The sequence below is a fragment of the Elephantulus edwardii genome, unplaced genomic scaffold, assembly GCF_000299155.1.
Source record: "Elephantulus edwardii isolate Elephantulus edwardi_28Jun2011 unplaced genomic scaffold, EleEdw1.0 scaffold00184, whole genome shotgun sequence".
NCBI classification, from domain to species: domain Eukaryota; kingdom Metazoa; phylum Chordata; class Mammalia; order Macroscelidea; family Macroscelididae; genus Elephantulus; species Elephantulus edwardii.
Window position 1 is genome coordinate 4,649,317 of NW_006399934.1, and position 15,182 is coordinate 4,664,498.

Below are 15,182 nucleotides of genomic sequence, written 5' to 3' on the forward strand. Positions count from 1 at the left end.
ATCTTTTCCTGTGAGTTTTATAGCCTTGTAAAGCTTCCTGGAGGGTCATCTATAAAATAGTTCCTATTTGAAAACCATGAGTTTGAGTATTAAAATTATTAATTAATGTGTAATTATTAGTTTAAATATTTTTATTACCCAGTGAAAGTTAATTTTTACTATAATTCTTGTTTATTAATTATATAGCTTTACTTTCTTGGTTGATATTGTTATGTTTTTCCAATATATTTTGAATTTGTTTTCCAACCAGGACAAATAGATTTATTTCAGAAAAAAGAGGCAAACTTTGCTGTCTTTAAAAACTTTTCTTAGAGCTGCCTTCATGACTTTGTTTCTTAGGCTATAAATCATTGGATTGAGTGTTGGGGGCACAACAGCATAAAGAACAGTAAGCAAAAAGTCCAGTACAGTTGGAGAATCAGAGTGTGGCTTTAGAAACTCAAAAACTGCAGTTGAGAAAAATAATGTGACGACACATAAGTGGGGTAAGCAGGTAGAAAAAGCTTTGGTTCTCCCTTTAGCAGATGGGATCCTCAGCACAGAAGAGAAAATGTGTGTGTAAGAGAAACCAATAAAGATGAAGCAAACAAACGCTACCAAGGCCAGGAAAGCAATGATCCCCAGCTCACCAGTGTAGTCATTGGAACAAGAGAGTTTTAGGAGCTGAGGGACATCACAGAAGAACTGGTGAATGATTTTGGGACCACAGAAGCGGATGGAGAAAGTAGCAGCTGTGTGCATGACTCCAGCAAGGATTCCACTGATCCAGACTGCTAAGACTCCATAAACACAGGTGCTGACATTCATGATGATTTCATAGCGCAGTGGAAAGCAGATGGCCACATAGCGGTCATAAGACACCACTGTGAGTATGGCCACCTCAACAGAAACACAGGCAGTGAATGCAAAGCACTGCAATATGCACTCCCAGAGGGAAACAGTTCCAGTATGCATTAAAGAGTTGAAAATGGATCTTGGTACAGTTACAGTAATATAGCAAAGATCCAAGCAGGAAAGGTGTTTCAGGAAGAAATACATAGGTGAGTTGAGACTGTGATCTATAGAAGTTGCTGTGATAATGAGAATATTTCCAATTAAGGCTACTATGTACAGAACTAAAAACAAAGAAGCTTGTAAGATTTCTATCTCAGGATTTCCAGAAAAACTCACGAGAAGAAATCCAGTGTTTGTAGTGAAATTAACCATATTCTTTTTCAATTTCGAAGGATACTACTTGTAAAACAAGATGGACATAAACTGAAAGTTTTATTATTTACCAGTTGAATCCGCTTGATCAGTAAATTTGAGTGTAGTGTTGTAGAAGAGCACTGAATATTACATGGACTGCTAAAAGAACAAATACATATTTTTAAAGCCTCTTTCTCATGGAGAGGGCACAGCTGGAGTGCTTTGTTGGAGGCAAGATGATGCGGCCCCACCTCATATACTTCAGGCATGTTGCTAGGATGGTCTATTCCTTGGAGAGGGACATGATGCTTGGAAGGATGGTGGATCAGCAAAGGAGAGGAAGACCTCTGATCAGGTACATTGACATGGTGACTGCTGCAATGGGCTCTAGTATGTCAGGAATTGTGAAGATGGCACAGGATAGGAGAGGGTTCAGATCCGCTGTTCGTAGGATAGTTATGAGTTGTACTTGACTCGACAGCACCTAACAACAATAATCAGTGAATTGCATTTTTGAGGTTATGATCATCAATTAGACATTGCAGTGGGAGGTGGTTTTAATCACTGCACTGATAATTTTGTTGAACCATTTTCAAAGACATTGACTCGTTCATAAAACGTATTAGTAGACAAGGTAAAATATACATTCTCATGCAATCCATTTCAGGCAAAAACGTGCAACCAAACCTACCATTGTTGGTATTCCACTTCACCCTAACTCCACCTTATCACACTGCATTTGGGAGGTTATACACTTTTACAAGTGGCCACATTTTCCTCTGTATTTCTTACACCTTTTTACTGGGTGGATTTGGACTGTCAGCCACCAATTAGAAACCCAACACTTCTGCCAAGAATAGAAAGGTAATTTAATTTATGAGCTATATAGGTATCTACCTCTATATAGAAATAGTTATCTACCTATATATGCTATAAATAAAATATTTATCAATATAGCTACACGTCCCTCTTGGCATAGTGAATTCTAGGTTGTTAACTGAAATATCAGCAATTCCAATTGGCCGGCTGCTCCATAAGAAAAATATTAACAGTTTGTTTCAGTTACAACTTACGGCCTTACAGCCTCAAAACTTCGAAGTCGCTATGAATTGATGGCAGTGAGTTTGGGTTTTGTGTGTGTTTACACATACAAATACACATACATAAATACACACACACACACACACACACACATATGTAGTTTTGATGGCTTAGCAGTAAGGAATTGCAGTGTCAACCCAATGACAGGCTTGTTTGAATCCAGCACCTGCTGTGCAGGAAAAAGATAAGCAATCTGTTCCTGTGTGACTTAGAGCCACTGAAAACCTACTGAAGGGTCAAGTATAAGTTAGTTCCTACTCGATAGCATATAACAACAACAAGAAGAAGTCTATATCTGTATCTATATTGTAAGTCCTCTGCTGTTTAGAGTTGAATTTTACTCACAGAGACTCTATATGTTAGAGTAGAACTGTCTTATAGTATTTCTAAGAGTGTAAATCTTATAGAAATCAATTGTTACTGTTTTTTTCTCTGTAGAATGATACGGATTTGAACCACTGACCTTTTTGACAGCAGCTGAATACTTAACTACTATGCAAGCAGAGATCTTTAAAGGGTCATATAAACCATTAGCATTTTACATACAGTGAATTTAATTGAGTTTACACATGTGTGTACTTATTAAGTAGTTTCTAAGGTACTTATTCCTTCCCATTAATCTTTATGCATGCATCCCAACACCAGACTGGCTCTGTTATTGCAATTTTATTATTTTACTTCATGTAAAATAATGTTGTTATGTGCCATCAAGACAGCTGAGACTCATAGCAACCCTATGTACAACAGCCCTAACCCCTGCTCTACCCTGTGTAAAATAATATATGAGAAAAAAATTCATTTTTCTAAACATTCATTGGAAAAGTGAATAAAATTTAGAGCACACTGTATATGGATACTATCTATACAGCTATTATGATATACCAAAAACCATTACACTCACCTAATGATATGGTATAAATTGACCTGAAAAATGCTACCTTTTTAAGTACAGAATAACTTTCTCAAGAATAGTAAAGTATCTAATAAATACATAAAACAATGTTTTGCATAATTGGATAATATAAAATTTAAAGAAACTATGAAGGAATATTTGTACTGACCAAATTTGCAAAGATTAAAAAAATATTCATAGCTATTGAGAATGAAGTAAGACAAAGATGTAAACTTGAAACTAAAATTCTCAAATTTTTATATACTTCCTACAAAGAGCTTATTGAGCAGAAATATTAAAGCAGTTCATTCTTTAATAAATTACATTTATGCTAAAATTTTAAATTAATGTGAATAAAGAATTGCTTAATTGGTATTATTACAGTAGTGCAAAAAAGGGACAGATTTATAAGGCTCAAATTATATATTATTGAATTACTTACATAAAAATTGTAAGAAAGAGCCAGGACCACATGGAGACGACCATATTTCACTTCTTCCAATGCTACAAGAGGAAACTGTCAAATAAATATCAATACCACAAAACCAATTGCCATGAGATCAGACATGTCAAACACATTTCTGCACCTCTTTCTACACAACACTAATATTACTGCTTTCCCAGGTCCAAAATCTGTTTTGATAACACCATAAAGAACCATATTAGGGAAGTCAAAATGCTATAATTCAGATTAATAGCAGAATACAACCACTCAGGATAGCTTCCACAATCTGCTCACAGGCACCTCAGTTTTCATCTTCATGACATTAGTATCTTAGTTTTGCCAATTATGACTCTCCCCTAGCTCACGGTCCTCCGGCAAACTTGGGCTAAAGGCTCTTAGCGTTGGTTCTGTGGTGTAGCCATTCCAAGGGCAGCTCGGCCTCAGGTCTCTGGTTTTCTGCTGCTGCCTGATAAGGCTGATACTCCCTTAGGCCTGGTCTGGTTGGCACAAGAATCTTTGGCTCTGAAGGACATAAAGTATTCTCTTGCTTCTTCTTTGCTGGTGGTAACATTCTTAAAATCTGCTGCTAATTTTGTTCAACTTAGTGATGAGATGAGCCAACTCCCTTGTGGATAGGCCAACACTCCCTAGTCACATATTCCTGCCATCCATGTGGCAAAGTCATGCTCAATGGCTAGGAAAGCCATTTTAAACAGTAAAGCTTTAACACCACAATAATATTAACATGGCTTCTAAAATTATGATTCTGAAGCATTTTTAATAAAAATAGTGATCAATATTATGATTTAGATAAAATTTCTATAGACCATATATATACTCTATGCAAATATGTATAGATAAAGTTAAAAAATGAAGAACATAAGGCCACAAAGCACACAACATTATTTATAGATAGATGGTTTAAAGGATTAATATTCTGACCTCAAAGGTCTAAGGTTGAGTGAAGGGACTGGATGATCTGAAACAGAAAGAAGTGTGCTGTCTGAGTTTGTGGTTGATGTCCATTTGGACCTAGCCACAGATGGATGGAGTTGTGTTGACCAGACACCAACCAGATGAAGAGAAGATGTTTCATTCTGAAAGCTAGTGTTGATTACTGTTACCTGATTGTTTGCTCTGGTCTAGACCTATGTTTATAGATGCAGGTGCTCAAAGTTTCAATTATAATAGAAGATTAAGAAAAATAAGATAAAAAGACGTGCTTGTTTCTTCAGGATAATGATTTGATAGGATGAGGCAATTCAGAAATTGGCTATCTAAAATGGCTCTGAAGGACATAAAGCATTCTCTTGTTTCTTCTTTGCTGGTGGTAACATTTTTAAAATCTGCTGCTAATTTTTCTCAATTTAGTGATAAGACTAGCCAATTTCCTTGTGGATAGGCTAACACTACCTATTCACATATTCCTGCCATCCATCAATGCCTAGGAAAGCCACTTTAAACAGTAAACCTTTAATGCCTCAATAATATGAACATGGCTTCTAAAATTACGATTCTGAAGCATTTTTTTTATTTTGAAGCATTTTTAAGAAAAATAATGATCAACATTATGATTTAAATAAAATTCCATAGACTGCACATACTATATGTAAACATGAACAGATAAAAACAAGTGCAGTTAAAACATGAAGAATATAAGGGCACAAAGCAAACAACATTATTTATAGATAGATGGTTTAAAGGATTATTATTCTGACCTCAAAGGATGCCCTTTCCAATTGTTCCTCAGAACAAAGAACAGAGGTGTGCTCATTTTAGAGTTAAAACAACAAGAAGAACAAACTCCCAGCAGAGCATATCTAGGATCTTTCACCCTAAATTTTGGAAGAAATTGTCAGTGTGAGTAACTACAATTTGATCTTTGGAGAGAAGAAGAACAAGACCATTTTAATCTTCTTTTAATCATTGGAGGTTAAGCTATGATGCTCCTTTGACTTGGGCAGAGAGGTCCCTGTATGCTTTAGGCACTTGGGGTTCCTTGTAAATACCCTGAGACCAAAACTTGTAATTACATGGATTTTTCAATGCAGCATTTTTCTACTAAGTTAATGATCACACTTAGTTACTAGGAATCTTAGACTAATTGTGTTCATCTTAACATTTGTTGAGAAATATTGAACCTTGTTATTTACATGTAAGAACATGCCGTCAAAAAGATTTATTTCCTTTTTTCTATATATTCAATTAACAATTGCCAAATTAACACATGTTTAGGTAAATAATTTATTACTTTAAAGCTTTCTGGTGTTGAGTAAGACTTGAAGCACTTGGTGCAGAAGATCAAAGACAATAGATTTTAACATTGATTACAAATCTATATCAAGAAAACAGAAATGCTCATCATGGGAGCAACAGCAACATCGTATTAGATGGGAAAATGATTGAAATTGTCAATGATTTTACTTTAGTTGTATCCAGAATCAAAACTTATAGTAGTTGCAGTTAAGAACACAAAATACATGTTGCAGTAAGGAAGTAAGTACCTCTCTAGAGTGCTAAGGAGCAAAGATGTCAGTTTAAAGACTTAAGTGTGCCAGATCTAAGTCAATGTTATATAACAATCCCATTGCAGACATAGTGAAAGTTCAAATTAGTACTTGATTAATTAAATTTTATTATTATTAAATATTACCTAATCTAATATACCAAACCAAACCACTCCCTTTTTGTCAGATGTAACACAGGATGGTTCGCCATCAGCATTTGAAGAGACCCAAGTGGAAGCTGAAGGACTTTTCTTAGTTCCACAGATCATAGAGCTCCATAAAATTGCATTCTCTTGATAAAGCAAGTCAAGATTCAAGGCCACGCCATTTACATTTCACTTTCTTTGCTTCATATAATGCGCACTATTTGGACACTGAGAAGAAAGCCATTTTTGGAATTTCTCTGCTGAGACCAACTTTCTTTGACCATAATTTCTATCCTTATCTCTCACATGCTTCATGTTTTGCTACAGCCTCTGGACCTAGTTCATTCTTTATTTCCAATAAGAAATGGCTGTTGAGCTGCTGTTTCATCCTGATTCTGGCTGATGTATAGCTGAGGGCCCAGTTGTTATTGTGCATCACTGAGTTAAAACCAACCCATAAATGACACTCCAGTGAGTTTACAGAGGCATGAAATTGCATGAGAGGAGATTGCACATCCTTCTGTCATAGAACAACTGGTGGATTTGAACCATGTTCCTTTGATATCACAAGAACCATGGAGGTATCTTTCAATTTTTAATTGATTCTATCAAGCTCTTGCTGCAGAAAGTCAAGGGCTGCAGCTTCAACATAGATTGAAGCTCAACATCAAGAAAACAAAGATTCTTACCATTGGGCCAATTAGTAGCATAATGATAGATAGTGAAGAGATTATGGTTGTTAACAGCTTTAGTTTGCTTGGCTCCACAATCAACACTCTTAGTACCGGCAGCCAGGAAATTAAAAGATGAATTGCATTGAGAAAGTCTGCTGTCAGAGATCTCTCCAAAGTACTGAAAAACAACGATGCCAGTGCTTGATCAAGGCCATACTCTTTGCAATTATTTGCTACACATCAGAAAGCTGGACAATGACTAGGGATGACAGAATGAGAATTGATGCTTTTGAGCTGCAGTGCTAGAGAAGTGTATTGAATATACCATGGACTGCCAAGAGAACAAAGAGGTTTGTCCTAGAGAGGGTGAGATCAGGCTGCTCCTTGGAGACAAGGTTTCTGAAGCTTTGTCTGACATACTTTGCACATGTTACAAGTCTGGACCAGTCCATGGAGAGGGTTATCATGCTTGGCAGGGTGGAGGGACAGCACAAGAAGGGAAGATCCTCAATAAGATGAATTGATTCAGAGACTCGGGCAATGGGGTAAGTATGTCAGAGACAATAAGGATAGGATAGAGCAGGGTTTAGGGCTGTTGTACATAGGGTAACTATGAGTCGTAGGTGACTAGATAGCTCATAACAACAACAACAACAACATCATATTGTACACAAATGAGTATAATTCATTTTAAAAAGGATTTAAATATGAAATTATAGGCTATGTATTAGGCAAAAATCACATAAGTATATATATATTTTCTCCAAGTTAAGTCTTTTTCTACCTTAAACTAGCTGTGAGAATGAAGTAGTACAATGACTTTATGATTCTTTTTTTAAAAATAATTTTTATTTTTATACAGTTTTACTTACAAAGTTCATATACATAGTTTTTCACACGGGTTCTTTCCCATTTCCTTTACACACCCCTCTCTTTACCAATCAAATGGTGTGACCCTATGATTAATTCAAATTTTGTAAATAAACTAGTAAAAAATACATACTGTGAGACTTTTTTACTGAAGAAGCTCAAGGTAACTAAATGAGAGTCTGAAAAGAGGGAAATAAAAAGTGACAGAGAAAGATAAACAAAAAGTCTCAGTTTCTACCTATTAAATATTCAGCTGTGTAGACTTGCAGCTGCAGACATTGGTGAGTAAAGCCAACCAATCCCAGACGTGCTCTTCCTTTAGAATAATACAATTTAATTAATAAAAAATGTTTAAGTCACAGAATTTTGAGGTCTTAACTTTATAATTCAGCAACAGGTAATCAGAATGCTTAGTTCACAGAGTCTATGCAGATTGTGTCATGTGTGTAATTCTCAACACAAATATGTGAAGAAAAGATGTAGTACTGGAATTCTGGAACAATTCAGAGCTTTCTCCACACACACTCCCTCTCATGATCAGAAACGGAATAAAAGGTTAGAGGTAGAACTGAATATAGGAACCCCTCCCCTACAAAAAGCAACAAACAACCCCAGCAAACAATGACAGAACTCAGAAGTTTGTAAAAATGAGTGTCAATTCCATAAAACCCTGGTGTTCCATTGTTTTGTATATACCCTAAGAAAACGAGAACTGAGGCTTAAACAGAAACTTGTATACGAATGTTCACAGCAACATTAGTCACCATTGCAAGAACATGGAAACATCCCAGATGTCCAAACTCAAATGAATGGATTGAGAAGTTGTGATGCATTCATACACTGGAATACTATGCAGTATGCAGGAGCAATTATTTTGTAAATTACTACCTAACTTGTGAGGGACAGGAGAACATTATGCTGAATGTACTAATTTAGTCCTATAAGGACAAATACTATATAAACCCGTTATTGTAGATTGAGTATGAGGATCCAAGGTGAAGGGGGATTGTAGAAATAGAGGGTTGAGGATGAGGGACTAGGGTGTTAATCATAGAGTTGCAAAATTCAATGAGTGGGTGAGGTGAAGGAAAAGGGAAGGATCTTTTGTGAAAAAACAATGTATTCAAACGTTGTAAATAAATCAGAGTAATAAAAAAAATTAAAATAAATAGAAGAATAACTAGTAAAACATGTATGAGGATCCAAAAGGACAAGGTGAGGAGTATAGAGGTTAGGATGGGTGTAAAAAAAAAAAAGTGAATGTCGATACATGATAGTCAATTAATTTGCTTTATATAATGTCTCTTTTTTTAACTTTTATTTTTTTTAAATAATTTTAGTGAGCATTTACAGAGATTTTGGATTTCCATTCATTCATTGCTGCACTTCTCTCCCTGCCCAGCACTCCCCCAGCCCCCCAGTTCACTCGTCTCTTTCAAAAGTAAAAGAAACACTCCTTCCCTGGTACACAATCCCCCCGCACCCCTCCCAAACCCCCAAGTGCATTCCACTATGCAACCTTAATTGTGGACTCTTGTGATACCCGTAATACCCTATCATACATTGCTTTTAAATTATTCAGTCCCTCATATGTTTCAGTGCAGTATACACAATTTATCCAGTTTTTCTCAGTCTTACCCCAACCCTGATATCAATCCCATTTTACAAAAGTGGCACCATGCAATATTTGTCCTTTTGCGACTCAGATATTTCACTCAGCATAATTTCTTCTAGGCTCACCCATTTTGAATAATATTACATGAGTTCCTTGTTTTTCAATGCAGTGTAGTATTCCGTTGTGTGAATACACCACAGCTTCTCTATACATTCGTTTGTTGATGGGCACCTCAGTTTTTTCCAACTCCTTGCTATTGTGAACAGAGCCGTGATAAACATGGGTGTGCATATATCTGCTTGGATGTCAGTTATGGTCTCTTTGGGATATATTCCCAGTAGTGGAATTGCTGGGTCAAATGGTATCTCTATTTTCAACTTTTTGAGAAAGCGCCATACTGCTTCCCACAGTGGTTGCACCATTTTACACTCCCACCAACAGTGAATAAGGCCCATTTGGACCTAGCCACAGATGGTTGTGGATGTGTTGGCCAGAATCTGAACAGATGAAGAGAAGATGGTTTATTCTATGAGTTAGTGTTGATTATTGTTATCTGATGATTTGCTATGGCCTGGACCTTTGTTTATAGATGTGGGTGCTCAAAGTTTTAACTGTAATAGAAGATGCCTTGGAGAAAGTAAGGTGCTTGTTTCTTCGGAGTACTGGTTTTATAGGACTGGAAAAATAAGAACTTGACTAAAACAGGGAGATTAAGACATAATGAGAAAAGTAGCTATCTTACATTTTTCCACTGAATTATAATATGTAATATCATACTTTCCACAATCTATATATTGATGTAACAAAACCTAGTATCAATTAAATGAATAAAAACCTTAATAATTTTTTACAATATATCTTAAATTGCATAGCTTTCATATTAATTTTAGATCTCATCATTATGACATAGGAAAATCCCCTATTATTGTCCATCAAAGCATCCAAATAAACACATAATATTTAACACATTTCATCTTAAACCAGTAAGTGCAGCTTGGCTTCACTTTTCTGGTCTCTGGCCATAAAGCAGCTTCTCAACTTTTCTTTTCCATCTTCATAGTAGAAAAAAATACCTTTTTGAGTTCCCCTCCCCAAGCCGCACATTTACAAAACCAAGTCTGTAACAATAAATCTCACTTCTGACACCAATTGTATAAGGAGCTAATACAACAAGAGGGCTAAAGTAATGGCTAGAAAAGCCAACATTTAAACTAACACCACAGAAGCAACGTAAGATGAAAACAAACTTTTGTATCACATATTTATTTGTGCCCCAGAAGAATTCTCTAGGTTCCTTCAGTCAGAGCTTCCTTCTGACCACCCTGACCAAAGCCCTCTTCACTTCCTTGTTCCGCAAAGTATATATCAGTGGATTTAGTACAGGAGTGACCACTGTGTACATGATGGCAATGATGCGGTCCTGGTCCATGGAGCTGTTTGAGGCAGGACGAATATAGGTGAAGACAACAGGAGCAAAGAAAAGAATAACTACCATGAAGTGAGAGGCACATGTGGACAGTGCTTTGTGAAGCATACTACAAGAACGGGTCTTGAAGAAGAGGTATATGATAATATAGAAATAGGAGAGAATTGTGAGAAAAAAAGAGCCCATGGCAATAGCTCCTGTAACGATATTGAGTAACCACTGATTCAGCTCAGTATTCCCGCAGGCCAGCTCCAGCAATGGCTTTATATCGCAGTAAAAATGTTGGATGTGATTGGAACCACAAAAGTTCAAGTAAGAGGTCATTATAGAATGTAGAAGGGCATGGAAGAATGCAATGGTCCATGCTGTGGCAGCCATCTGAGCACAGTGCCTATGATTCATGATGACAGTATAATGAAGTGGTTTGCAAATAGCCATAAAGCGATCAAAGGCCATCACAGCCAATAGCATGGACTCTGTGCTGCCCAAGAAGTGAAAGAAATGAAGCTGGCTCATGCATCCCACAAAAGAGATGGCTTTGTATGGAAAGATAAAGCTTTCCAGCATCTTTGGTAGTGTCACTGTGGAGTAGCAGATATCCAGAGAGGATAGATTTCCCAAGAAGAAATACATAGGTGAATGAAGTTTTGCGTCAGAGATAACAATCATCAGTATAGCTCCATTCCCAGCTATATTGGCAAAGTAAATGGTGAGGAAAATCACAAAGAGAAAAGGCCGCAACTCTTGAACATCTGTCAGTCCCAGGAGAAGAAATTCAGTGACTGATGTTTGATTCAGCATCACTTAAAAGAAAAGACAATACATATGTGACACACTATGGAGGTAAAGATGATGTAACTTCACCTCATATACTTTGGGTATGTTGCTAGAAGAGGTTATTCACCAGAGTGGGACATTATGCTTCAGATAGGAGGATGGTGAAGGAGAAGAAGATCTGCAACCAGGTGGTTTGAAATGGTGACTGCAACAATAGGCTTGAATATGTCAGAGATAGTAAGATGGCACAGGATGGGACAGTGTTCAAATCAGTTGTTCATAGAGTTACTATGGGTTGTACTCAACTTGCCAGTACCTTCAACATCTCTAATTACATTTGGAAAGGTAGAGAATCAGCAAAAGATAGGAAGACTTTCAATAAGATGGATTGGCACAGTAACTGCAATAATGGACTTGAATATGGTGGAGGTTGTGAGGATAGCAGGTGGGGGACCAGGTTTCAATTTGTTGCTCACAGAGTGACTATGAATCCTAGTTGATTTGATGGCATCTTACATATCTAATGATAATAAAAATCATGTTAGCCCAAGATTTTTGTCACCAAGACTTCAATATTTGGGGTAAAGTTATAGTTTCACAAGCCTGATGAAATAATTGCCACAAGTAAAAATTGTTTAGCAAGTGATGAGTTTGGGTTTGGATTTTTTATTTGTTTGTTTTGTTTTAGTAGTTTCGAGGGGTTCTGAGTTAGATAAAGGGTTTGTATTTCATTACAAATAGATCAGTGACGTGACAGCCACTTCCTATATAACACGCTTCCTGAAACTCTATGAACTTTAATAAATGTCAATAGTTGTAGAGGGGCTTCAGGCCTTTTATTCACAGGATCGCTATGAGTTGTGCTTGCTTTGAAGGCAACCAACAACAACAAAAACAACAACAAATGACTCTAGAAGAAAGACCTGCTGACAGGCTTGTGTAAGAGATAACCATTAAAACCTCAGGGAGGAGAGTTCTCTGCAACACACAGAATTACCAAAATGTGAAATGCCCTCAATGTCAATTGGTATTATTTTTATGGTCTTTTAGTCGCTTCCAACATTTTGCATAATGTAGACCTACAAATCTGGCAAAGACAGTGACTCAGATAATTTTTATTTTCTTTATGAAATTCATCATTATTCTACTTTTACTCACACATGGAGAACCTATTGTTAGCCCATCATCTTCTTTGTCTGTGATCAATTGTATTCTAATACAATTTCCCTTTTAACTTCTTTTTTTTTTCTTTTAACTTCTTAAATCATCTTCTGTGGGGAATACATTTTAAGTTCTCCACGACATGTCTGTCTCTAAACCTACTATGCAGCATCCTTGAAGATAAATGGACATAAACCAGGAGGAATTTTTTAAAGGAAAAAATAAGCCCTTTAAAATGGTAGTAATAAAATAGTAGTAATACGTTTTTCTTCTCTCAAAAGCTAAACTAGCCTAGAGGTGTCCTCTTCCTTTTCTCTTCTTAGGTCACAGACGCATAAGCATAGTGAAATTTTAGCTAATATAGGAAGAAAAACCACATTAGTCAAATGTTAGTTGCCTGAAGTTGGTTTGAACTGTTACCACTGCTATATCTGCTAGCGAACTGATTTTATTTCCATAATATGAAACTTAATATCTCAAACTAGGATTCTCAAAGGGAGCTCTGCTAGTTTAGTGAGCAAGGAATCACACTGCCAACACACAGGCAGATGGTTCATACCCACCAGCTGTTCCACGGGAAAACGATGGGCAATCTCCTCTCTTGCGGTTTACAGCCTCTGAAAATCCACTGTGCAGGGCCAGCTGAGTCCGCTCTGACTCAACAGCAATAGAGAAAGAGAAGATTCGCAAATTACTTCTTTGATGACAAAAGATATACAGTGCTTTCATTTTCTAGTTACTCTGTGATTCTTTTCCTTGACCACTTTCCCCAAATCTCTGGGAGGATAAAGATGTTTCTCAAATGAATTTTGCAATTCCTCCTTTAGATTACTTATTATTGATCTTTACTTAAAATCTCTAGGGCTGCCATTTTCTTTTTTTAAAAAAAAACTTTTGTATTATTATTATTTTTTGGCTGCCATTTTCTTGAAACCCTGTCTTCTCTTGTAATCTGTTTTCTTAAGTTTTATACTTATTTTGTCTGAAATAGCATCATTCTTTAGCTGTTACATGCCCAGGTGAAATTTGTTACTTTTACCTCCAGTTCTATTAATCTATCACTGGCAACCCATTGGCTTTAGTCATCCCAGAAGGCTCTCTTTTGCTTCCTGCTCTCTCAAAACAAACACACAAATAAAACCAGCACCTTTGAATTGTGTGTTAGGAAGAGTGCCAAATATCCCATGGACTGCCAAAAGAACAAACAAATGTCTTGGAGGAAGTGCAAACCAATGTGCTTTTTGAGGCAAAGATAGTGAAACATTCTCATATTCTTTAAATATGTTATCAAGAAGAATCAGTTCTTGGAAAAAAACATGCTGGGAAAGAAAGTAGAAGGTCAGAGAAAGAGAAGAAGTTCCTTCATGAGATGAGTGACTGTAACTGCACAGCTGTAACTGCACTGTAACACTCATCATACAGTCACCAGAAAGAGCAAAGCTCTTATCTGTTGGTCCTATTGTGGCTATGAACTCTAGTTAATTCACTGGCACCTACAACAGTGATTTTAAGAACATGGTTGTTGTTTAGAGTCATTGAGTCAGTTCTGACTCATATTGACTGTGTGTAACACAAAACCCTTCATGCTTTTATGCTGTCTCAGCTGTGCTTAAATCCACTGATGCAATCACTGTGCCAATACATCTTGTTGAGGATCTTCCTTTCCTTTGCTGACACTTTTCTTCTCCAGGCATGATGTAAGTCTGCGTAAATTTAGGATTTAGTCTTAGTGAACACATTTGGTAATAAAGTTTATATTTACCCTCCATAAAAAAGAAAAAAAATACTTTTTTCCCTTTGTACAAAATAAATCTGTTTCCCATTTTAATAAAGGGAGCTCTGGTGGCCTATAATCCCAAAGGCACTGGTTTGAATCCACCAGTTTTGCTGCTGGAGAAGAATGGGCAATCTCTCATACAATTTACGGCCTCTGAAAATCCACTGGAGGGTTAGTTATGGGTCAATTCTAAGTAGACTTCACATAACACAACAACAACAAACATGATAAAAAAAAGTAAGAAACTTTAGTGGCATAGTGTTTTATGTATTGCACTGCTTACCTAAAGGTTAGTGGTTCAAACACAGCTCTTTTTGAGTTAGTAGGCTTGAGTTGTAAAGAAACAAAGTAATTTTAATTTCACTTGCAAGGTTGTAAGAATAATATTATCTTCAGTAAATGTGCTCTTTATACATAAATGAATTATAAGGTTAAACGCATGATTAAATTCAGACTAGAGAACACTGGCCATATGGTCTCTAGGGATTGTGCTGTAAAATCAAAAGTTATGCTTCTCTGATATTTTACATACACCTTAGATACGCCCATGTTTTTGAGAGAGAAAAATATTCTATCTCTTCCTGTGATTTAGAGTCTCAGAAA

General features: G+C 36.4%; 2 protein-coding genes across 2 annotated transcripts; both read right to left on the reverse strand.

Annotated features, from left to right (window-relative positions):
* Positions 1-261: 261 nt before the first annotated feature.
* On the reverse strand, positions 262-1,206 carry LOC102847657 (olfactory receptor 14J1-like). Its single transcript, XM_006896294.1, has one exon. It carries the CDS (start codon positions 1,204-1,206, stop codon positions 262-264), a length of 945 nt encoding a protein of 314 aa, XP_006896356.1.
* A 9,532-nt stretch (positions 1,207-10,738) lies between these two features.
* On the reverse strand, positions 10,739-11,665 carry LOC102848062 (olfactory receptor 12D2-like). Its single transcript, XM_006896295.1, has one exon. The coding sequence runs from the start codon at positions 11,663-11,665 to the stop codon at positions 10,739-10,741; it is 927 nt and encodes a 308-aa protein (XP_006896357.1).
* Positions 11,666-15,182: the final 3,517 nt, after the last annotated feature.

Bases quoted from the DNA above. Each gene is read 5' to 3' on its own strand.
- LOC102847657 (XM_006896294.1), bottom strand. From the start codon at position 1,206: ATGGTTAATTTCACTACAAACACTGGATTTCTTCTCGTGAGTTTTTCT.
- LOC102848062 (XM_006896295.1), bottom strand. From the start codon at position 11,665: ATGCTGAATCAAACATCAGTCACTGAATTTCTTCTCCTGGGACTGACA.